General features: G+C 41.3%; 1 protein-coding gene across 2 annotated transcripts; it reads right to left on the reverse strand.

Moving 5' to 3' along the window:
* Window positions 1–1,384: 1,384 nt before the first annotated feature.
* anxa11a (annexin A11a) lies at window positions 1,385–22,349 on the reverse strand. Of its 2 annotated transcripts, none has more exons than XM_085296708.1 (15): window positions 22,220–22,349; window positions 19,410–19,679; window positions 18,147–18,229; window positions 16,674–16,904; window positions 16,419–16,506; window positions 6,755–6,849; window positions 5,229–5,342; window positions 4,999–5,089; window positions 4,489–4,568; window positions 4,341–4,397; window positions 4,117–4,210; window positions 3,928–4,023; window positions 2,331–2,389; window positions 2,122–2,244; window positions 1,385–2,030 (listed from the first exon to the last, which is right to left on the reverse strand). In XM_085296708.1, exons 2-15 carry the CDS (start codon window positions 19,675–19,677, stop codon window positions 1,971–1,973), a joined length of 1,539 nt encoding a protein of 512 aa, XP_085152834.1. In that variant the 5' UTR covers window positions 19,678–19,679; window positions 22,220–22,349; the 3' UTR covers window positions 1,385–1,970. The 2 variants fall into 2 exon arrangements, with proteins under 2 accessions (XP_085152834.1, XP_085152833.1); XM_085296707.1 differs by having other exon boundaries at window positions 16,674–17,051.
* Window positions 22,350–23,485: the final 1,136 nt, after the last annotated feature.

The following is a 23,485-nucleotide window of genomic DNA, read 5'->3' on the forward strand; positions in this document are numbered from 1 at the left end:
TAGCCATCGCAATCTAAACAGCCATCTAAAGCCCTCAAACCTTCTCTGCCATTTCTAGTCAGTTTTAACGTGAGGTGATCAAAAGCGATTCCTCCAGCATGGCTCTTCACTAAGGGTCCCCCATGCATCTGATAGCACCACAGTCATGGTAGAGTCGTTTAATGTGGGCATGGCAGCTTTATGGATGCCATTAATTCCACAGGCTCCTCCCCCGCCTCCCCCCTTCTCACTTCACAGAGTTATTGATTGTAGTGCACTTAACACACACACGTACACTACTATGGCCAGCCAAGCGCATAGCCATGTCTTTACAGTGTTGAACAGCATTTTAAGTGAAGCCAACAGGATTTAATAAGGCATACAGAGCTCCTTCTGCAGCCACACATGCTGGCCTTACGCCCCTTCAGGAAAGAAAAAACAGTTATCTGTATTGATTGAGCAAAATACAGTGTTTAAGTCTCACACTACTTTATGGCAGTGATTGTGAGACTTTTAGCTGATACAGTGTGAAAGAACTAGCAGCCTTGTTTGGTGGTTTGTACATGTGTAAACTGTGACCGTGATGATTAATTCAGTGCCATGATGTGACTGATTTTTGCTTGCTGCATTTTTTTTTTAGAAGTAAAGACATCACTGCCCTCTGCTGACAAACCAAGTCTACTACCAAACCCTTACAGCATCACAGTGGTACAGCCAAAGGTTTGGTTATTAAGCATCACTGCAAAGTTTGAATGGCTGGCAATACATTTTACTTTTTGACCTAAAATACAGTAACCAGTCAATCAGTATCCTTGACAATGGCAGTTTAGTGAAATTCTATTCTTTTAGTGAAACTGACCAATCATTTTAAAACAATCTGAGTAATTTCAGACTTCCAGAGTTGACTTGGGTGATCAAACGTGTGATTTAATTCAAAAAGGTAAGCTTAATTTTCTTTATCAGAAAAAACTAAAAAAAAATTCTTGCCTTCATCAATGGCCAAATTATCATCTTTATGGATTTTTCAAATGGCTTTGAACAACCTGTGAACAATTTCTCTGTAATGTTATCTGCTGCACTATGTATTAACATTTTTTTTAGACAACTGTATTGTGCAAGGGTTTGTCTGCTTGAGGCAACAGATGTTGGTAATGTGGTGTGACACAAATAAAAATGTAACTAAACTTGGTTTCTTCTTCTAAAAAAAAAAAAAAAAAAAAAAAAAGCATTACTGCCATATTCATATATTCACAACGCCTTTTCACCAGAATCCACTTGCGCTTGTGATCCAATAAATGGATGTGACATACACTAGAGTGTATGCCCGTTTCCTAAAGCCTTTTCATCGAGTTTGTTGCAGTTTTATGGTTGAATGAACAAAAAAACAAAAAAAACAATCCCAGTGTACATTCTCAGTATTTATTTCCTGAATCCCCTGAAAATGGCACCTTAATTATGAAACATCATGCTCAATGATGAACTATAGTGACCTTTATGTGACAAAACTACTGCAAACATAGCTTTTAGAAACAAAACTCAAGACTAGAAAAAAAATATAGAGAAGAGATTGTACAATTGCAAGCATCATCTTTTACTTTGGTACTTAGCTGCTATGTATTATATGCCTCACATGAGCTAGCTGCTAAACATCAGATACAGTTCAGTATCTGATCATATTGGCACAATAAAAAAAATCTTTTAAAATATATATATAGCTCTTCAAAATCCAATGTAAACTCTTACAAATCTATTTTGTAAATCCATGTACTGTCATATCCGGCCAATATAGTACAAACAAAAAATATATATAAAACATGTTTTGCATAGAAAGGCAACAATATGTATGAGCTTTTCAAAGCTAGGTAAATTTTGCATTGAAAGCATTGACATGGCATGCAAGTATGCAGTGTGTGTATAGTGCATACAGATGACTCAGAAAGATTATATTTGAAGAAGCATCTGTAAAGAAGTCGACAGAACGTCTCCCTTTTTCAGTCACTGCCCCCGCAGAGCTTGAGTAGGAGTTTCTTGTAGTCTCCTGATGTGTCTCCCTGTTCAACACAGGCCAAGAAAATTAAACATCGGTCTCTTAAAAACAGATTTTAGTGGATACAGTGCTTTTGTATCATAGTGGATACTTACAGAGATCGCAGTGTACAGAGACTTGCCGTAATTTTTCAAATACTCCTGGCGAATGTCCAGCATGTCAACCTCGGAACGGGAGACCATGATCCGGATCAGAGTTTTGTCTTTTGTTCCAGCTCCCTGCACACAAAAAATAACACGCACAAAAAATGAATATGATGCTCCATCTATTTAGTAACGCATAGAAAGGGAACAGGCTGTCTCACCTTCATGGCCTTGTAGAGTCTTTCAGCAAAATATGCAGGTGTATTTTTAATGCACTTCACTAAAACAGAGAAAACCAAGTCATTACCAAGACAACAACAATATATTATTAACTGTACAAAAGCAGTTTATTTCTCTAAAACACCACAAAATGACATCTGTGAAATGGAAACAAAACAACAACAAAAAAAACTTCTTAAAAAGAAGTATCTGAATGTTATTGTGTTATGTTATTTAAATCTTATTAAACTGGACTTCCTGATGTATCCACAACAATAACAGCAAGGTGAAACAAATTAAGTAACATAAAACAAAAAAACAAAACAAAAACACCCCAACAGAAAACACAACAACATCAACATCAGGCTCAAATCTACTGTGAAATAGTAAATGTGACATTAAATATTCACATGATATTTACTCCACCACCACCTGAGCATCTACATAAAGCAATAAAGCTGAAAAATTCTTCTAAGCCCTAAAGGTGATGTTAGGTTTTGTATTGTTGATTGTCATTTATGCTTAGAAATATCTACTTATATATGCTTAGAGTTTTATAATTAGTTTTAGATTGGTAAAGGTTTGATCCTTGATAGTCTGCAAACTTTGTGTGCATTAGAGAGCACTCTGGGAGCATGGGAGAGGTCGAACCTTCTCTTATTGTTTTATGGTAGGATAAACGTGGCTATATCTGTTTTAGGCTAAGTGCCTTTTGTTTAGATGAACTGTTAGACTTCCAGACCAGCAGGTTTAGGGAAGTCATTTATGGGGTCACACACACACACACACACACACACACACACACACACACACACACACACACACACACACACACACACACACACACACACACACACACTACTCTTTGTCTGTATGTAGACGTCGTATGTTAATGAACCTATGCATATTCATGTAACCTCAATAAAAGAGCAGTGTTACGGGGGAGCGGACGAGAGCAACTGGGGTCAAGCGAAGGAACGGCGTTTGTCCGGTTCTCTCCCGTGCACGAGAAACATGAAGAACTCGTGTCTTGTTTTGCTGTGTAGCAAATTGTCCTTAACGCTCCAGCGAATAGGTTCAAGCTACAAACCTATCAGGTGAGGTATTGGTTGAAGCTTTAGAGCAAATTAAAAAACAAAAAAACCCCAAAAACAAAACAAAAAAAAACCAAAACTGTGGCAAACTTTCAACACTGCACTGCACAAAACTCAGAATGATAACACAGAGGGGATGTGGAAAACTAATGAAAGAGTTCACAAAAAATAGAAATAATATCTAAACAAAACAAAACAAAAAAAAAAAACAGGTTACTCTACCATATCTCTGTGAATTGATGGCAAAAGGGGGAGAAGGAGGAGGGCAAGACAAAACAAAGATTAAGCATTTGAAGGACCCTTGCATCTGTACAACACATTTAGCAAAGTTAACTGCAGTACAGTATTAATCCAGTAAGGCAGTTTAATAGTTAATAGTGAATCCTTTACTGCGTGCATGCCTCTACAATCATTGACCTTTTACATAGCACACAGTCTAACTTTCCCAGCACATGGGAGTGGCTCTTTTAAGTAAAAACTTGAATAGGCGTGTGCGCATTCTTACCCACTGCCAACATGCCACTCTCAAGATCGCCAGACATTTCCCTGCCGATGCTCTTCTCAATATCCCTACCGCACATCTGCTGGTACTCCAGGAACACTACACACATAACCACAAATCCACAGGAAACAGGTAAACAGACTGAAAAGGACGCCAAAGATTTGCCTTTGTTTACTAATCCAGAATTTATACCTGCTCTGAGATGGGATTTGCTCCTGGCACATAAAATGGCATTGAATTTGGACTCATCTGTTCCCAGTTTGTTTTCTCCAGCAGCATACAGGGCCTGTTTAGACAAAAGCCAGGTGTGACAAACTGAATGTCCTTGCACTCAAAGAAATCAAGGATTGACCATTTTAAGACATGCAGGTGAATCACTGAACATAAGTCAACAACATGAAATCCGGAGGTTTTACCTGAGCATCTTGTTTAGCCAGCGAGATGTCGACATTTTCTCGTTCATCCCGATTACCCTGCAAAACAGAGAGCAGCACATTTCCTAGTACAAATTCGAAAGTAGTTTCTAACAAAAGCAGGTGGTGCACAAGTGTTTCACAACTATACCTGAGCGAGAGAGACCAGGAGCCTGCGGAAGTGGCCTGAGGTGTCTCCACTAATTGAATCCTCCAGTGACTTCTTGTATTCTGATATGGCAAATATGATGTTTTTTTTTTAAACATATCAAATGTGAGAAAAATATCAAATGTGACTAAATTTCTCAGATCAATGTACTACAAACAGCTATCTGGGAATATTTTGTAGCCCAGATTAGTGACAAAGGGGAAAATGGGACACAAGTAGATAAATATAAAGAGCTAAAAGAGCAAACAGTGAATGATTAAGTAATTAAAATAATACCCTTATTTTATATGTTTTGATATTAGAATTGCGACAGCTTTCTTGCTATCAAATCAGAATTTATAGGCGTTATCGTGCTACCCACATCTAAATACACTAAGCTTATCCTCTATGCAATCAATCTCAGTGGTGTCATGCTGTGAGACTAAGGTTAAGAGAGCAGTGAGGAAAAGCAGCATTTAAAAAAAAAACAAAAAAACCCCTCAAGCATCAAACCTTGTTTGTAAATACGGTTAATCTCCTTGATTTCAGCATTGGAGCGAGAAGACAGGATCTCAATTAGACAGGCCTCATCAGTTCCAGCTCCCTATTAAGAGGACAGAATAATGCTATCATAAGAACCTCTTTGTCTGGATTGCAGCAGCCTGTGTATGTCTTTTCAATGAGCATGCATTCAGACCTTCGTTATGATGCGACACACCAACATGCATTTTCTCAGTATTTACCTTTATGGAACTGTTGAGTTCAGAGGCATCAAACTCAGTGGGGGTCTTCAGCATGGCCATGACGAGCTTCCTGAAATCCCCAGACAGTTCTGAGTGCAGATCCTTAATCAGATCCTGAAAGCGGGGATTGTTCAAAACCATCGTTAACTGCTCCTTGAAAATTTTGCTGCAAAACACTCCACTGTGGCCTAACAACAATCAGCTTTAAGGACATTCAATCCCCTCTGAATCTGACCGGCACGATAGACTATGTGCACGTTAGCATATGCTACTTCCGGTGTGGAAACTCCTGTGGGGAGCTTTGTTTCCGGTGTCCTATTCGCGCCTTGTTTAGGGTCCAAAACAAGTTAAGCAAATGAATGAATCAAGCGGCGATTTACATTTCTATAGATGTCTTGGGCATTTACCCAATATATCTGTAAATGATGTCCATCGACTTGTCGATATTTTTTCCCCCGCGCCTCAGAGCAAAAGAGAAAAGGGATTCAAATTTTATATTTCTCAGTATCTGTAAACAGCGGTCCCTGGTTTATCGCGGGTGTTATGTTCTAAAAATAACCAGCGATAGGTGAAATCAAGTAGCCAATTTTATTTTTTGATGGTGCAAAACGTTTCGTCGACATACAGTACTGCACTTCAGAGTCACACTGCTAGCGATCGATGCAGCGATTCTGTACTGTACAGGAGAGACGTCACGGAGGAGATCGTCTGCAGCGATCAGGACGCAGGACACAATGTAACGTAAAAATAAGCATGCAAACTTGCACTAAAAAAAAAAAAATCTGCGAAACAGCGAGGTGAAAGGTGAACTGCATTATAGCGAGGGACCACTGTAATTTTGAAGATAAGTCACAACATACCCTTCGTAAATACTAATGTATAGAAACCGTTACCAGCAATCATTCATTTTTTGTGTGGCTTTTTTCACGGTTTGTTGACATGCTGTGTAGGTGTGTACTTGACTAGCTGATATCGACATAAAGGGGAAACATCTGGTTTGACTATTCTTCACCTGTAGTTTGAATGCTGAACATTTGCCTGTTTAAATCATAAGACCAGTCACTATACAGAGATGTGCTTCTGAATGTGGACGATGTGTCTTCTGATTTTGTAATGCAGTTCTGCTTGTGTTGAGTGATGTAAACAAGTGATCGATCTAAACTGTTTAAACGTCAAAATTGATCATTCGACTTTTTATGACACAACAGTGGTGAGTGTTCCCACCTTCTGCTCTTTGTAACTTAACGCGATCTTTCCGTTTTCAAGTTTTGGACATGATTTTCGAGTATATCTTCACAGTAGTGATTGACCGCAAAGTAAAGCTACCGGAAATGTACAACCCCACATCCGGTCTCAAACCAGGAAGTTAGCATTTTCTCGTGCACATGGTCTATTAGCATGATTTACCTACTGCTATGTAATGAGACAAAGTCATGTTTCTATTTTGGCAAATTGTTTGTATACACAGTACTAAGAGAAAAAAAAAAGAAAAAAAAGAAAAAGGCATTAGTTATGAGAATCGTTACCTTGCCATAGGCGGTTTTGTAAGACCGGAGCAAAGGAACGCGCTGTTTGTTGGACCGACTCCCGAGCAACTCAATGATGGCTTGCTCATCAGTTCCTGCACAGACAAGCCAGAGATGTCAAGTCAGGCACAGATCAATTTTTAAAAAAAAAAAAAAAAAAAAAAAAAAAAAAATTGGCTTCTTCTCACATTTAATTCACACTATGAATGAAATGAAAATGGCATAGAAAAGAAGAAAACTAGGGCTGTGTTGAGCTAATGACAATAAATGACTATTCACTAGGGGTGCAACGATACACAAAATCCACGGTTCGGTTCGATACTTTGGTGTCACGGTTCGATATTTTTTCGATACAAAAAAAAATGTTCATGCCCTTTTAATTTGTCATTTATTAAAAATTATAAATATATATTTTAACTCAAAAGTACAGTTTTTAAATTTAATGTTGCTGAAACAAAAGTAATTTTATATATATAAAAAACACCCAGCACGCCCCTGCGGGCGGTTTATCCTTCAAGCTCGGGTCCTCTACCAGAGGCCTGGGAGCTTGAGGGTCCTGCGCAGTATCTTAGCTGTTCCCAGGACTGCGCTCTTCTGGACAGAGATCTCCGATGTTATTCCCGGGATCTGCTGGAGCCACTCGCCTAGCTTGGGAGTCACCGCACCTAGTGCTCCGATTACCACGGGGACCACCGTTACCTTCACCCTCCACATCCTCTCGAGCTCTTCTCTGAGCCCTTGGTATTTCTCCAGCTTCTCGTGTTCCTTCTTCCTGATATTGCTGTCATTCGGAACCGCTACATCGATCACTACGGCCGTCTTCTTCTGTTTGTCTACCACCACTATGTCCGGTTGGTTAGCCACCACCATTTTGTCCGTCTGTATCTGGAAGTCTCACAGGATCTTAGCTCGGTCATTCTCCACCACCCTTGGGGGCATCTCCCATTTTGACCTCGGGACTTCTAGGTTATACTCGGCACAGATGTTCCTGTACACTATGCCGGCCACTTGGTTATGGCGTTCCATGTATGCTTTGCCTGCTAGCATCTTGCACCCTGCTGTTATGTGCTGGATTGTCTCTGGGGCATCTTTACACAGCCTGCACCTGGGGTCTTGCCTGGTGTGATAGACCCCAGCCTCTATGGATCTTGTACTCAGAGCTTGTTCTTGTGCTGCCATGATTAGTGCCTCTGTGCTGTCTTTCAGTCCAGCTTTGTCCAGCCACTGGTAGGATTTCTGGATATCAGCCACCTCCTCTATCTGCCGGTGGTACATACCGTGCAGGGGCCTGTCCTTCCATGATGGTTCCTCGTCTCCCTCCTCTTTCTTGGGTTTCTGCTGCCTGAGGTATTCACTGAGCACTCGGTCAGTTGGGGCCATCTTCCCAATGTATTCTTGGATGTTCCTTGTCTCATCCTGGACTGTGGTGCTGACACTCACCAGTCCCCGGCCCCCTTCCTTCCGCTTAGCGTACAGCCTCAGGGTGCTGGACGTGGGGTGAAACCCTCCATGCATGGTCAGGAGCTTTCTTGTCTTTATGTCAGTGGCTTCTATCTCCTCCTTTGGCCAGCCTATTACCCCAGCAGGGTACCTGATCACGGGCAGGGCGTATGTGTTGATGGCCCGGATCTTGTTCTTACCATTCAGCTGACTCCTCAGGACTTGCCTGACCCTCTGCAGGTACTTGGTGGTTGCAGCCTTTCTAGCGGCCTCTTCATGGTTCCCATTTGCCTGCGGGATCCCCAGGTACTTGTAACTGTCCTCTATGTCTGCAATGTTGCCTTCTGGTAGTTCAATCCCCTCAGTTCTGACTACCTTCCCTCTCTTTGTTACCATCCGACTACACTTCTCCAGTCCGAACGACATTCCAATGTCATTGCTGTATAGCCTGGTAGTGTGGATCAGTGAATCGATGTCTCGTTCACTCTTGGCATACAGCTTGATGTCATCCATGTACAGGAGGTGGCTGACAACTGCTCCGTTCCGTAGTCGGTATCCGTAGCCAGTCTTGTTAATGATCTCACTGAGGGGGTTCAGGCCTATGCAGAACAGCAGTGGGGACAGAGCATCTCCTTGGTAGATCCCGCACTTGATGGTAACTTGTGCTATGGGCTTGGAGTTGGCCTCTAGTGTTGTACGCCACATCCCCATTGAGTTCCTGATGAAGGCTCTTAGGGTCCCATTGATCTTGTACAATTCTAGGCATTCCAGTATCCAGCTGTGGGGCATTGAGTCATAGGCCTTCTTGTAATCAATCCAGGCAGTGCACAGGTTGGTCAGTCTGGTCTTGCAGTCTCGGCTGATTGTTCTGTCTACCAGTAGCTGGTGTTTTGCACCTCTGGTATTCTTGCCAGTTCCTTTCTGTGTCCCGCTCATGTATTGACCCATGTGCCTGTTCATCTTAGCCGATATGATGCCTGACAGGAGCTTCCATGTAGTACTGAGGCAGGTTATTGGTCGGTAGTTGGAGGGGACCGGTCCCTTCTTGGGGTCCTTGGGGATCAGGACCGTCCGGCCTTCAGTTAGCCATTCCGGGTGTCTCTCGTTAACTAGCAGCTGGACCCTGTTCAGGGAGGTCGCTGTGGTCTGCCCTCAGATCCACTAGCCACTGAGCATTGCCGTTATGGGTTGCATCCTTCTCCCATATGCTCTTCCAGTATTGCTCCGTCTTATATTTCTCTCTCTCTCTCTCTCTCTCTCTCTCTTGGTTCTAATTGAACAGAAATTTCTATGAACTTGTAAGAACTGTGTAGGACATGAATCAGTCTGTGTCAGATCCTGAATTTGAAATTTCCACCGAAGTCACGGGTAAGAGGCAAGTGGAACCAAGATCTAGGCCATTTGCTTTTTGAAGTTTGCAAAGACTGCTACATTTTGCCAGTGGTAGTTCACTCTTTGCAACATAGTACACTGTTCTAAACAGATTTTTCAGGTTTATTTTTAGTATGTTATTTGCAATTGGTGTTTGTTCTGGGAAAGATATTGCAGACTGAGCAATAATGCATTTCTTGCATTTCTCATGGGTTCTAATGGGGGCCTTTCTTAAAATGACTGGTCCCAGTAACAAAGGCGCTTGTCGACTCAGAAATCGAGAGAAAACCAACAACACACCCGGCAGAACATTATGTTATTTACACGGGTGCACATAAGTGGTCCGCATGTGCGCATTCGCTGTCAAAATAAAAGACGCGCACCAGAAGTTGCAACGCGCGTTTGCGTCCATATAAAAAGCACTGTTTTTGTCCGCTAGAGTGGGATTTTCACGGCACATTCCGCACCACATCTCTGTGTTCATCATTTGTTTGAAGCCAGCTCACGTCCTGCAACCACTTTTCCGAGGATACGCGCTTCTTTTGTGGTTCGGATTCCATCTGACATTGCTTAAAGGAGCTTCTTCGACATCTTTAAGAGTTTTAAACAAATGTCTGTCCTCCTCCAGAAAATCTTATGTATGCAAACACGCGTTGCAACTTCATATCTTGTGTGCGTTTTTTGTTTTTCTTTTTGACAGCGAATGCGCACCTGCGGACCACTTATGTGCAGCCCCGATTATATAGCTCGTCATATTGCAGCCACAGAAATTCTTTTGTCCATGAAACCATAAAGCTGCACTTTCTTTTTGCCTTGTAGTCTGATTTGTCATAACTTTTCCGTTTTGTGGTAATCTTTTCTTTGTGTCACTTCTTCACCCTGACCTGTCTTATTTGGCTCACCAGGGGCCCGTTCTTCGTACGTCACTTACTACATCCAAGATCAAATAACACATCCAAGACCAAATCATCGCGCTAACTGTGAGCTCGCTAATCCGGTTCTCCGAACACACCTGCTGTTGACGATTAGTACAGCTGGATGAAGTAATGTGAGATCACTGGGTATCGTAAAAGGGGCTACGCATCGATAGTAGAAACATTGATCGGCAACCCTCTGATTGGTCGGCGCAAATGTCGAAGGAGCGTGCTCGGTATTTTTCGGCAGCAGAGCAAGAACTCTTGAGTGAGGGATTTCAGGAGTTTCAGAGTTTAATCAGGATGCAAGGGAACACTGCAAAGGCTGCAAAAGCAAGGAGAGAGGGCTGGCAGAAAGTTGCTGACAAATTAAACTCGTAAGTGATTTAATAATAACAATAACAATGGAGTGGATTTATATAGCGCTTTTCAAGGCACCCAAAGCGCTTTACAATGCCACTATTCAGTCACTCTCACATTCACACACTGGTGGAGGCAAGCTACGGTTGTAGCCACAGCTGCCCTGGGGCAGACTGACAGAAGCCAGGCTGCCATATCGCGCCATCGGCCCCTCTGGCCAACACCAGTAGGCGGTAGGGTAGATTTATTATATTACACTATATTATCCAATATTATATTACATTATATTATGTTATATTATATCCCCTTCCACATTAGAGCCACAACAGGACCCACTAGAACATGGGAACAAGTAAAAGTGAAATATAAGAATATTCTACAGAATGGTAATATTTATCACTTATATTGCTTTTAGTCTCTTGGAAAGAGACCCTGGAATACTCTGTTTGTTTGTTCATAACAGCAACCAAGAAAAGGGCAGAGCAAAAAAAGACAGGTGGTGGTCCTGCACCCCCTCGTCAACAAGTTGGTTAAGTAAATAATACCCTCACGGGAAAATCGATATCTCTCTATGAGCACACTGTCGCGCTGAGCTAAAGGATCCTGTCTATCCCACAATATACGCTGAATTCTGAGGACTCCCCTTATCAATCTTGCACCTTCCGCAATGGGCTGCTCGCGTATACGGACAGGACATGGCTGCGACAGGCTTCCCAAATCCACCTTCGCTTTTATAGCCGTGGTCTCTCATCTTGATTACACGAAGTAATTTGCAATTGCTACTCTGAAATATGAATTACATCTGTAATAATCACATACATGTAATAGAATGTTAATAGTACATTTCCCTTTTTTAGGAAATGACCTGTATGTATCTGTGTGAAATCAATAAAAGGATCAGGTGCTGCATTATCTTTGGTTACATTGATGTTATTTATTTATGGTGAAACAGTGGTGGAATATCGCTGTTGCTTTCGTATAAATGAAGCGGACATACCTGAGTGGCCGCGATCTAATCCTGTTTACATAAAGTAAACCTGCTACCGAGCAGGTTTACGCTTATGGCTCTGTTGCTACGACAGCAAGTCCCGGATGAGCTTCGGGGAACCGAACGATCCAGGATCACGCGAAATCGTCAACAATCAAATCCAGCTAACTTACTTAGCGAGGTACGAAGAACGGACCCCAGAACTAAAATATATATCCTGCTGCTTTTACACACGCACACACACACATAACGGTCAGCGATTCTCTGCGCGATCAACCGCTCACATGTTTAAGCTTGCTGCGGGAGATTTCACTTGTCATGTTTGCATAGTAAGCTAACGATTGATAAGACGATGTCAGAGGAATTGGTGCGCAAATTATCATCACTCACCAATCAGTACTGTCGCTCTCTATACACAGTTCGCCTGATTGCAAAGTGAAAGCAAAAAAAACAAGCGCAAATTCAAACGCGATTTCAATATGTCACATATTGACAGTGGCTCCCCGATGCCAATGACATAATTACCCAGCTACATTTCCAAAAGAATGCAAAAGCATTGACATATATTTTTCCTTCCTACAATAGCCCGACGGGCAGGGCAGAGATAGATTTTGGTAGCCCGACTGGAAAAAAATCGCTAGCCCCGGGACGTCGGGCTAGCGATTTTGCGAGCCCTGTATCTTATTGAGGAATCACTCATCTTTGAAAAAGAGAGTTTATTACAGAGAAATGGCTCTTTCCAAAATAAAAGCTATACTATACGCTTCTTCTGGGCTATATTCTCAGCAGCATATTGTAGCGGGTCAGGGCTGTTCGGGGTTCTGTTTGTACAGTTATGTTTTGTTTATGTTGCCATAGTGACGGGTGACGCCCTCTCGCTGCGACGGTGCGTCCTTCCGGGGTCAGAGGGCGCCCTGTGTGTTGTTGTTGTTGCTGTGCGGTTGCCGCGCTGAGCAGTTAGCTAGCGGCAGTGTTCTTCTGCAGATGTCAATAAACGGCTGTGCTCCCTGGCTAGCTCACGGGAAGCAAGACCAAACGATACCTCCGTCTCCTCCTTGTCTGAGCTCGCCACATTGGTGTCAGAAGTGGGATGATGGTGGCACCCCATGTTCTGACCCGAGTGACTTTTCCCCCGCCGGTCGTGACCAGCCGGTGCGCCAAAATAAGGCACCTGGACATTTGCAGGACTTTGTGTGGGGTAATGGGGTCGTCGGGGACGACTGACCCCTTAGGTGGGGGCTATGTAGCGGGTCAGGGCTGTTCGGGGTTCTGTTTGTACAGTTATGTTTTGTTTATGTTGCCATAGTGACGGGTGACGCCCTCTCGCTGCGACGGTGTGTCCTTCCGGGGTCAGAGGGCGCCCTGTATGTTGTTGTTGTTGTTGCTGTGCGGTTGCCACGCTGAGCAGTTAGCTAGCGGCAGTGTTCTTCTGCAGATGTCAATAAACGGCTGTGCTCCCTGGCTAGCTCACGGGAAGCAAGACCAAACGACACCTCCGTCTCCTCCTTGTCTGAGCTCGCCACAATATTAAACATATCAGGTCCCCATAAGGAGAATCATGTGCTAACGGCTGTCTAAATGACTCGGGTAAAGTTTGTAGCATGCATGCTTGTTGTTTTTGTCCACTTGTCTTTGCACTAGGATGATGTCGGTGTAAATGTGCAGTCATATTCGTTGTGTTCCCACTAGTGCTGTCAGCGTTAATCTCGTTGAAATGACTTTAACGAGCTACCCCTGATCGCCCCGTGTGTGGGGCTAGACGGCCAACACGTTAACGAGCTAACTGTGCTAACACACTAGTTCCCACCCATGTAATTGAGCATTGCGTGGCACATCCAACATACTGTTTTACTTTAGTCTAGGGCTGCCACAAACGATTATTTTGATAGTCGACTAGTCACCGATTATTTTTAGTCGACTAATCAGATCATCATCCATTGGACGTAAAACGTACAGCTTATTGCACCAGCAGCATCTGCTCTTATATAACTATCATTAGCTTACAGCTTTAAGTGTTTAAGGTCTGTGCTAACTAAAAATAAAGACAAGATGATAGTTTATTAAATTTTAATGAAATTTGCAGATTGTTTCGGTGAAGTTTAATAAACTCCTTGCTATCTAAAATATAACAGGACACCGGAGTAAATTCTCCAGCATCTCACACTTCTGATAATCAGCTGTCTGCTTGATGTTTATTCAGCTGTGTAAAAACTATAACTTTAATCTCAGCCAAACAGATTTACTCAGGAACAAATAAAATACTAAAAAAAAAAAAGCCAAACAATAACATTGTTAAGTTATCTAAGGGACTTATATTTAGGGATGGGTACCGGTGTCCGGTGCCATGATGGCACCAGTTCTGACATAAACGGTAGTAACCAGACCGAAAAGCAGCGCACATTTCGGTGCTTTATTTCGGTGCTTTTTTTTCCTGAGCTGTGATACACTTCTAGCCAATCATTTTACGTTTCCGAGGATAGTAGGCGGGGCCAGGTACGTACGTTCTGTTAGAGCAGAGCTACAGATTAAAAATGTCCAAGGCTAAGCGGTCAAAGTCTGGCTGTACTTCATAGCAAAATATGCAAACTCAGCAGCAACAAGTGCTTTAAGCTGATACTGTGATACTGTCAAAGGAGGTAACACCAAGAATCCGATTAAACAGCTGGCGACGCATAGCGGTTTTTTTTAAAAGCCCAGAAATGCGCCGTATTTGATAGCGTGCTGCGAGACCTCACACCGTGCACATCTACTGCGGGTGGGTTGCCTGTTATGCAACATCCCCCAAAAACACGAAGAGGAGAGTCCTGGCCCCTAGCCCTGCCAGTGTAGCAGAAATGATGACGGATGATGGTGGCAGCAGCAGCCGTTCTTCTCTGCGTGAGTAGCTAATTTACGTTGAGTAGGCTAACCACGTTATTACATTAATGCATGTAAGGTGAACTAGCAAACATCATCATAGCTACATGCGGCTGTCCTCTTGTTTGATGGCAGATACTCCCTTCACCCTGGCCAAAAAGGCTAAAATGACCAAAGAAAAAGTGGAAAACAGTTAAACATGAGAGGTTTAGGACAAAGTTTGTGTTTTTTCCATTGTTTAAGCACTGCTTCCAGCCAAGAGTGATACCATATATGCCCCATAGCTGCAGAAAAGGCTAACATTGTTATCTTTTTACAAAAAAACAGCTGAACATGAGAGGTTTTTGGACCAATTTTGTGTTCTCCATTCTTTAAGCACCGGTTCGAGCACCGTTTAAGCACCGGCACCGTTTCAAAAGTACCGATTTGGCACCGGTATTGGATAAAACCTAAACGATACCCATCCCTACTTATATATCATGTTTAACCTGAGTAGCGAAAGATGGTGGTGGGTTTGAAAACGATTTGCCGGGAGTCCGGTGTTCTCACGGCTCTAGTGAGCCTAGCCCCCGGCTCGCTATCAAGCTAGTGGGTAACAGACGTCTCCGAAAACGTCGGAGCGCTTTTGAAAATATGTGGTGTCTTGATAAACTGAGCAGATATTTGAGGTTTACACAGCTACATTCTCGCCTGAAAATATGTTAAACGTTTATTTTGTGACCCAGAAAGAATAATAAGAGTAATATTAAAACTAACTAGCTGCCGCCATTGTTGGAAACTGAGCTGGGCTGCGCTATGAATTCTGGGACGCTGCTGCTTCTTCTTCGGGGTTTAACGGCAGCTGGCATCCTTGTACATGCAGTGCTGCCATCTTCTGTTTCAGTCCGTTATTACACTCTTAAATCCAACTACTTATTCCTGCGTCTTGTGGGATCTTACAAAGCTTCAAACGACGCGTCGACTATTAAATCAGTCGTCGACGATTTTGATAGTCGACGTAATCGTGACTAGTCGACTAATCGTGGCAGCCCTACTTTAGTTCATGACGGGCTTACCTTCAGGGTCATACGTCACATGAAAACCAAAATAATTCCAAACGCCAGATCTGAATGAGGGTGGGGGAGGTTCAATTTGCCATGTTGCAAGGAGAGCTTAACTTCTGTCTCGCTAGCTTGCCCTGCGCTCTTCCTTCTGAGGATGCTGTCTGTGTTGAACGCTCAGTGGATCTGCGCTCGACAGTGCAGCATAGGCGGAGTAGTCGAACGCAGATTCACTGAGTGCTCAACACAGACAGCATCGTCAGAAGGAAAGTTGATAAAATAAATTACAAATTTTGTATTGTTCGATACATATGCGTACCGAACCGAAAGCACTGTATCGAACGGTTCAATATCGATACGAGTATCGTTGCAGCCCTACTATTCACCCATAGTTTTAAAAAGGCTACCCTGCTAAACATGTGCTTATTTATCAGGCTGTGAATCAGGTAAAATATTAAATGGGATTATTCCCAGAAGAACAAACAGAACACAGTTTCCCAAATGTACAATATCCAGAGTGTCTTGCCTATTTGCCTATTTTCTGGGATGTTTAAGCTGCACAAGATAGAACAATTTACATAGTCAGACAGTATAAAGCTTTTCAAATTCCCCCCACCTAAACTGGAAAGTTTCTCTGTTCTTGCTTAAAATAGAGTTTATTCTTCCTGATCAGAGTCTATGTCCATAACACTCACCAAAGCCCTTCATGGCCTTCCTCAGGACCTCCGCATCTTTGAGAGGGTCAGCTCCAGGAAAGTCCTTGATTGTTCCCCTGAATCCTCTCTGGAACAGGTTAATTTGAACTAGGGTTATTAAGTTAGTTTTGCAACACTGCACTGTAAACACAAAGTACATTAAACACATTCAGAGAGGAATAACAAGAATACATTTAATTGTTTTTAAACAAATAAGTTAAAAAAAACAACAACAACAAAAAAAACTACTCTTACATTGATAGGTGGAGCTATTGGCATGGCTCCTCCTCCACCATAGGCTGGCATGGATGGATTTGCTGATGGGGCATTTGGGTACCCAGGCATAGGTGCTGGTGCTCCTCCATAACCTGGCATGGATGGGTTGGGTGATGGTGCACCCGGGTATCCAGGCATTGGCTGGCCAGGCTGACCAGGGTAACCCATTGCTGGACCCTGGTTTTGTTGTGGTGGCATGGTTCCTCCTGGCTGTGGGTACAGGCCACATGACTGTTGGTTAGGGATGGGGCCACCAAACCCACCAGGTTGAGGGGCAGGTTGGTAGCCCCCAGGGACTTGGGCAAACATGGACGTGTTTGGAGGAAACCCCCCCATGGCTCCAGAGATCTGGTTAGCCTGTGATTTGGAAATATTGTCATCCCATAACATGTGCACAGATTCTTGAAGATTTTTTAATTTTTAATACAGGTAGCTGGTCACACCTTTTTTGGTTACACTTGTTTGTCAAATTACCATGATTAAAATAAATATTTCCAAGTAAATACTCAAACTGAGTTCAATATTCCTGGTGTTTATACATGATATCCTCCTAAGACCCAACACTTCATTTTTGTTTTCCTTTTTTGTTTGGGCAGGCATGAGTCTGAGACCTCTCCGTCAAATACTATTTATGCAATCTGTATTATTCCTCTGTACCGGCGAGGGGATATCATGGGCTTTCTATTTTTTTTAGTGTCCTTACTAACAGACATCTGGACTTACTACTTTACATTTTCAATCTATGTACATACTTTAGGAAGCAGATGGCAGAGTGAGGCAAAACCTTTATTCAGAAATGTGGAAGGGCAGTTAAATTAAATACACAGTATTTGTTAGCCATGATGGACTTGTGTGGTTTGTCTGTTAAGTCCTCCTCTGTTTTTTGTTAAACTTACATTTCAGTAATCAGATGGGGTTCTGTCATCTAACCATTTTTATATATTACACCACATCATTCGGTCATGAAATAAAACCTGAACAATTTTAACCCCTCCCGGAAAAAAAATGCTCCATTGAACCACTAATAACATTTATAGTTCTGGGTCTCAGGAGGATATAAAGAAGAATCCAAAGAAAGTGTGGCCAAGCTATTAAAATGTCATTGCATACATCTGACAGACCAAATAAAAAGAAAATGCATGGGGAAAGTCAAAGAGTAAAAAAAAAGGGCATTGGTATCTTTAAGAACAATACACAGAAATTAAGTTTATGACTGCTTTTCATGCAGGAAAAATGGAAAAAAAACAGGTAAGGGAAAAAAAAAAAAAAAGCAATAATGCTGAGAATTTAGGGAGACGTATTTTGAAACCATCTTACCGTAAAGTGAAAGTGCGTGATATTCCATTAATGGCGTGTAATTCTAACTTGAATATTTAAGGCAAAAATCCAGTGATCATGCATTAAACAAAATTTTACAAATTTCTGGGATGTATATTTTGAGATCAAACTTACCATGCCAGGATTGTATCCAGGGTTGGATAAGCCATCAAGACCAATGGAGGGATATCCACCTGTAGGCCCTCCACCCCAGCTGCCTGCACAAGTTAACAAAGAAGAAACTATTCAGGAAATTTAAGGAACTGCACTTGCTCCTTGTTTTCATTTAAAGCTCATTTTGAGATTCTACGGATCATTTTAAAATTTGCATGTGGGATGAATAACGCCAACAGCTGGAACGCAGAAATGCTGACCAACTACGAATCCGTTCATATTCTTCGATTTTAGATATGACGGTACTCCTTCCATGAGTAATGTCCTTCAAGTCATGTTGTTTGTTTTTAGGTGATGTCATCTTTTATTGTCCTTAATGGTCCTCACTGCTGTTAGATATACACTTTAATTTTCCTTTATCATATCATTTTCCTCTTTCTGTTGTAATGGAATTTCCGAAGCAATTTGTAAACACTGTTGTCAAAGGTTAAAGGACACATAAACAAAGTTATGAACTCCAGTCCATTAAGTATAAATTCTCATGATCCCAGTTGCCTGCAAACACCACTTAACTGAAAGTAGGCACCATTTCACATTAACCAAAACACATGTTAATAAAAAGATTAAGATCACTTTCATGTCTGAATGATAAATATGAAGCTACAGCTAGCAGCTCGTCAGATTGGCCTCGGATAAAGACTGACTATTGAGCCTGTAATAAGCAAATCTTCAAATCAGCAATTATATGAAAAGTTGTATAAATGTTACTTCTTTTCTTTCCAACTTCTTTGCATTCGGCTTAATGTTAAGTGACAGGCAATCATTTTAATTTATTTAATACATCAGTAAGATATGAAAATGATATTTATTAGTTGGCCGTGTTGCTGTATGTGTCATTGTCACATACAACAACAGTTAATTTGTGTATATACGGTGCAGAGCTGTGTATCGTTGTGCAAACAGACTTGTTTTGTGTGCAGATTTCCTGAAGATAAAATTAGATCACATTCAAGGTCTGCTGGACTCTGAACAGGAGACCAAATGACTCATCCGCTTCAGTCATTACAGTCAGAGTTTGACAGGACATAACGATAAACACATTTAACTGATGGATTAATCCATCAATCAACAGCAGCAACCAGCGCTACATGCTAAGATTTAACAACCTTGCTGCAGAAAGTAGAATTATATACATCACAAAATCTTTACAAAGAAATGAATCTTCTCTTTACTTAAGTGTGCAAAAGTGTGCACTGACTTTAACAGTCCTGCACAGTGGCTCACCTTGAGGTGGTGCCTGTGGGTAACCTCCAGCCTGTGGTGGGTAACCTCCAGCTTGAGGTGGATATCCTCCTGCCTGTGGTGGGTAGCCTCCAGCTTGAGGAGGATAGCCACCCGGCTGTGGGGGGTAACCTCCTGCTTGGGGAGGGTAAGCACCTGGTTGTGGAGGGTAAGCCCCAGGCTGAGGTGGGTATCCTCCTGCCTGTGGGGGATATCCTCCTGCCTGAGGGGGGTATCCTCCTGCCTGAGGGGGGTATCCAGGGTAGCTCATTGCTTTAAACATAAAACAGAGCAGTCAAAGGGATGCCCACCATACAACATAACCTCTTACAAATAATAAGAATCTGCAGCATCATTATCATTTTGTGCAGCTGCCTCCATTAAAAAGTACATCATCTGTTGAAAATGAAAAAGAAAAGTAAAAGATCAAACGTTTATGTGAACTGCACCTTTAAGTAATATGCAAATGATGCAATGTGCATCGCATTTCTAAACAGAGTCATTATAGTTTAGCATTTTCAAATGAGGTTTTATTATTTACTCTAACATGGAGCAGAAAATGGAAGATGAATGTTACGTTTGAGTGTTTTTGTCTTGAGTTTAATTTCGGTTAGCCCCCTGGAGCCGATTTGCTCTTTCAGTTTTGTTTTTACCGTTTTATATGTTACTGAAGTTTTTATTACTTCCGGGTTTGTTTGTTTTTTTAAATAATTATTACATAAATGGTATTTCCACAATGTAGTGGTTTACACATTTGTGTAACAAGCAAAATGCCCCCAATTAAATTCATCAACCAGTATAAAAATCTGCCAAATCAAACATGTGAAACTACCAGCTGTAGTGAAGGGACCAGCTGAAAGGATCTTCTGTTACGAAGAGGTTCTTTGTCAGAGGCAAGATTTGAATTCCTGGATATTAGTTAATTATTTAGCATTACAATAAAGCACAAGACTCTGTGAAAACAGTTGACTCACAATCATGTGCGTCTAAGTCTCAAAAAAAAAAAAAAAAAAAAAAAAAAAAAAAAGTAAAACTAAGTACATTTCCTCATTTTTTTAGTTAGTTTTCCCTCAAAATCTAGTTTTCTTGTACATTTTACTTACCTTTAGTTGGCTTTACTAGCAATAACTTGTGGTGTTGTTAATACCACATTTAAAAGTTTTAAAATCTGTATGCTTTATGTTTGTAATCTTTTGTTGAAATGAACTTCTGACCTGAGAACCTATAACTGTGAAAAGGTAATGACTATGTGTTGCCTTGGTTTCCTGGTTTGGAGTGTGTGGTTACACCGTTGCTGCTGCTGCATGTTAAAATCGTGTGAACTACTATTCAAGGCAAGTTCACATGTTTAAAACTAAAAAAAATAAATAAATAAACAAAAGTTTTTAAAATGTTTACAACACCTCAGTAAAGCACGTTAATTTTGCTGCTTTTCTGAATTTAACAATGATGTGCTTTAATTGGCTTCTGGTCTAATATTTGCACAATGCTTGTTTGTATAGTGATACTACAGGTTTTATAGCCGATTTATATCCCTGACCCCAAACTGTCTTTCACTGTTAACCAAGCCATGCACAATTGAAGAAACTCATTTTACGTTTCTTTCTTCCCTTAATATGAATTGAACTAGTCTTTTTCTAGTCGCCATTAACTTTTGCTAATGTAGCAATGTAGAGGCCATGGTCATGGAAACCTAATGAAGGACAGACTCTTCATTCCATAGTCATGTGATCACAGATACTTTTAGCTCAGTGGTGGGATGGTAAGGAAACTTTCATTTTGGTTAGGCATAGTATGAAAAGCTTGTCCTCCAGCAGGCCCATTTATTCCGTGGTAAAACTGACTCCAGTTGACTTAACTGGAACAGTCTTCACTGCTTTTATGCACTGAGGATGAAAACAAGCTGCTACTGCATCTGAATAAGCACACAGGGAAAGAAAGATACTCAGGGAAATGCAGAGGTCAAATTAGAATATTTTATCTTAAAAACAACACAGCACACGTCATTATCTTAAACTACTGCTGATGTCCAGCTCAGAAACACTGATGCTGAGTATTAAGGTTAAGGTCTTCGTGTACAAACATGAGTAAATACGGTTTAGTTTCAAATCTGTCTTAAACACATTTAAATGTTGTTCAGGGGGAACACATCTGACTGTTTTCCCCTGCAAATTGTAAGCAGTCACATCTCCATATATGTTCTTTTAAGGGTTTGCGGTCTTTAAAAAAAGTGACTGTTAATATTGGGAAATCGTAACATACGCAGTTTACTCGCTTTATAACTTAGGCGACTTTTGGACCGGTTAAACATCGTGACCAGTGTTATAATATGCTAAAAATCTACTATGACAGTCCTCGGAAACCAACCTTTGGCTCGCTAATTATAAAATACATACAGCCATGCTTTGGGCCTGCGTTAATAATTTTAGAGAGCTCGCAAGTTAAACTGGCTCCCAACTGTATTTACATAGAGTAGCCATATCCGTCTAATCCATTGAAGGCTCGCTCGCTTCCCGCATTAAGCTAACTAACTACAAATAAATATAACAAAATATCACGCAACAAAAACGAAACTACGACCTGCGTGTGTACTTTCTAGCTTTCCTCGACTGAGCTAAAGGCAAAGGTATGTCTGTAATAACGTTGACAGAGCAGCTAGCGACTGCTTCGAGAAGACAAGCAGCTCGGTAGACGTCAAAGCAGCAAAACGCCTTAAAAAACGACACCACGATCCAGCTCAGGTATAACCTTTACTAACCTATCAATCAACGCTTTAGTCTGTGTAGGAAGCTGTTTTCGCTTTTAGCACTTACTTTAGTTTTCTTGCAGTCTCTTCCTGGAAGCTTGTATTTCTTCGACTAGCTTGGTTGTATTTAAGTGGTGTGGGTGGGACGCAGAGTTTCCATTCAAGGTTCCCACCCATCTCTCTCTCTCTACCCGTCCTCTTTCACAACGCCTATAAACAAAAACGAATTACTCCCTGCTGGACGTATATGTGACCTATGGTGACTTAATGGAAAACATGACAGCTATTATTTCACAAAAGGTATGTTGTTTGACTGATGTGTTCCTGGAAGGTAACACCCTACTCAGGTAAGAATATCTGAGTGTATGACTGAGTTAATCCCCTTTCTTTGTACATTTCTTTTTATTTTCTTGGAGCTACAAGAAAATGTAATGATTAATGTAGCTGGCAGTAATAAGTCTTAGCAATTTTTAAAAGATAAAATGAAATAAAATAAAAAAATATTAGGAAGTGAAACCATGCTGTAGGCTTGTGAACATATACAGCCAAAAAGAAAGAAAGAAAAGAAGACAGGACAACCAATTCTGTTCTAAAGTTTTACTTATCAAGATAAGATAAGATAAGATAAGATAAGATAAGATAAGATAAGATAAGATAAGATAACACATTTTATTGTCATTGCACAGTCATAGCTAGTACAATAGTACAATGAAAATGGAAACTGTCCCACCTCGACAACTAAACACAACAAAACACAACACAAATAGTAACAACACAACACAGTAACTTTAAAGTGGAGTGATAAGCGCAAAAAGGTATAAGCAAAAAAGAAAGAAAGAAAAAGGAATGACTTCATAAATAAATAAAAGAAATTAATGAATGTTTCTTGCACATTATTATTATTGCCCTCCAAAAAAAAGTCCAGGGAGGTAGCCAATCAGGTTAGCTGTTAGCATTGATTAGGGCTATTGCCCTATTGTAAAAGCTGTCCTTGAGTCTGTTTGTCTGTGACCTTGGCAACCCAAATCTGGGCAGGAGATTCAGGTTGCTGAGGTCACTTAAACACCCGGTGACTTGGGTATGTGAAATCCCGTAGGATGCTACGTGCTCTCGTGAGACAGCGAGTGCTGTACAGGTCCTTCAGGGAGGGAAGAGGATGTCCAATGATTTTGTTCAGGACGTAATGATGAAAAGATATTACAAGGCTCCTCCAGATGGCCATACGGGGGCCACTAAAAGTATTGGGGTGGCACACCAAATGTTTTAAGTTTTCTATTCCAGTTTTATTATGCTATTGTCAAGTATAGGCTACATGAAAAAAAATGTTGCAAAT

This window comes from Mchenga conophoros, linkage group LG13, assembly GCF_057382185.1.
Source record: "Mchenga conophoros isolate Kocher_MC1m ecotype Shallow Benthic linkage group LG13, M_conophoros_male_GT1.1, whole genome shotgun sequence".
NCBI classification, from domain to species: Eukaryota; Metazoa; Chordata; class Actinopteri; order Cichliformes; family Cichlidae; genus Mchenga; species Mchenga conophoros.

Excerpts from the sequence above, each read along its gene's own strand:
- anxa11a (XM_085296707.1), bottom strand. The coding sequence starts at position 19,677 with ATGAGCTACCCTGGATACCCCCCTCAGGCAGGAGGATACCCCCCTCAG. Across the intron at positions 5,343-6,754 it reads ACAAAACCGCCTATGGCAAG|GATCTGATTAAGGATCTGCA; the intron begins GTAACGATTCTC and ends CCCCGCTTTCAG. Across the intron at positions 2,245-2,330 it reads GACTCTACAAGGCCATGAAG|GGAGCTGGAACAAAAGACAA; the intron begins GTGAGACAGCCT and ends TTTTGTGTGCAG.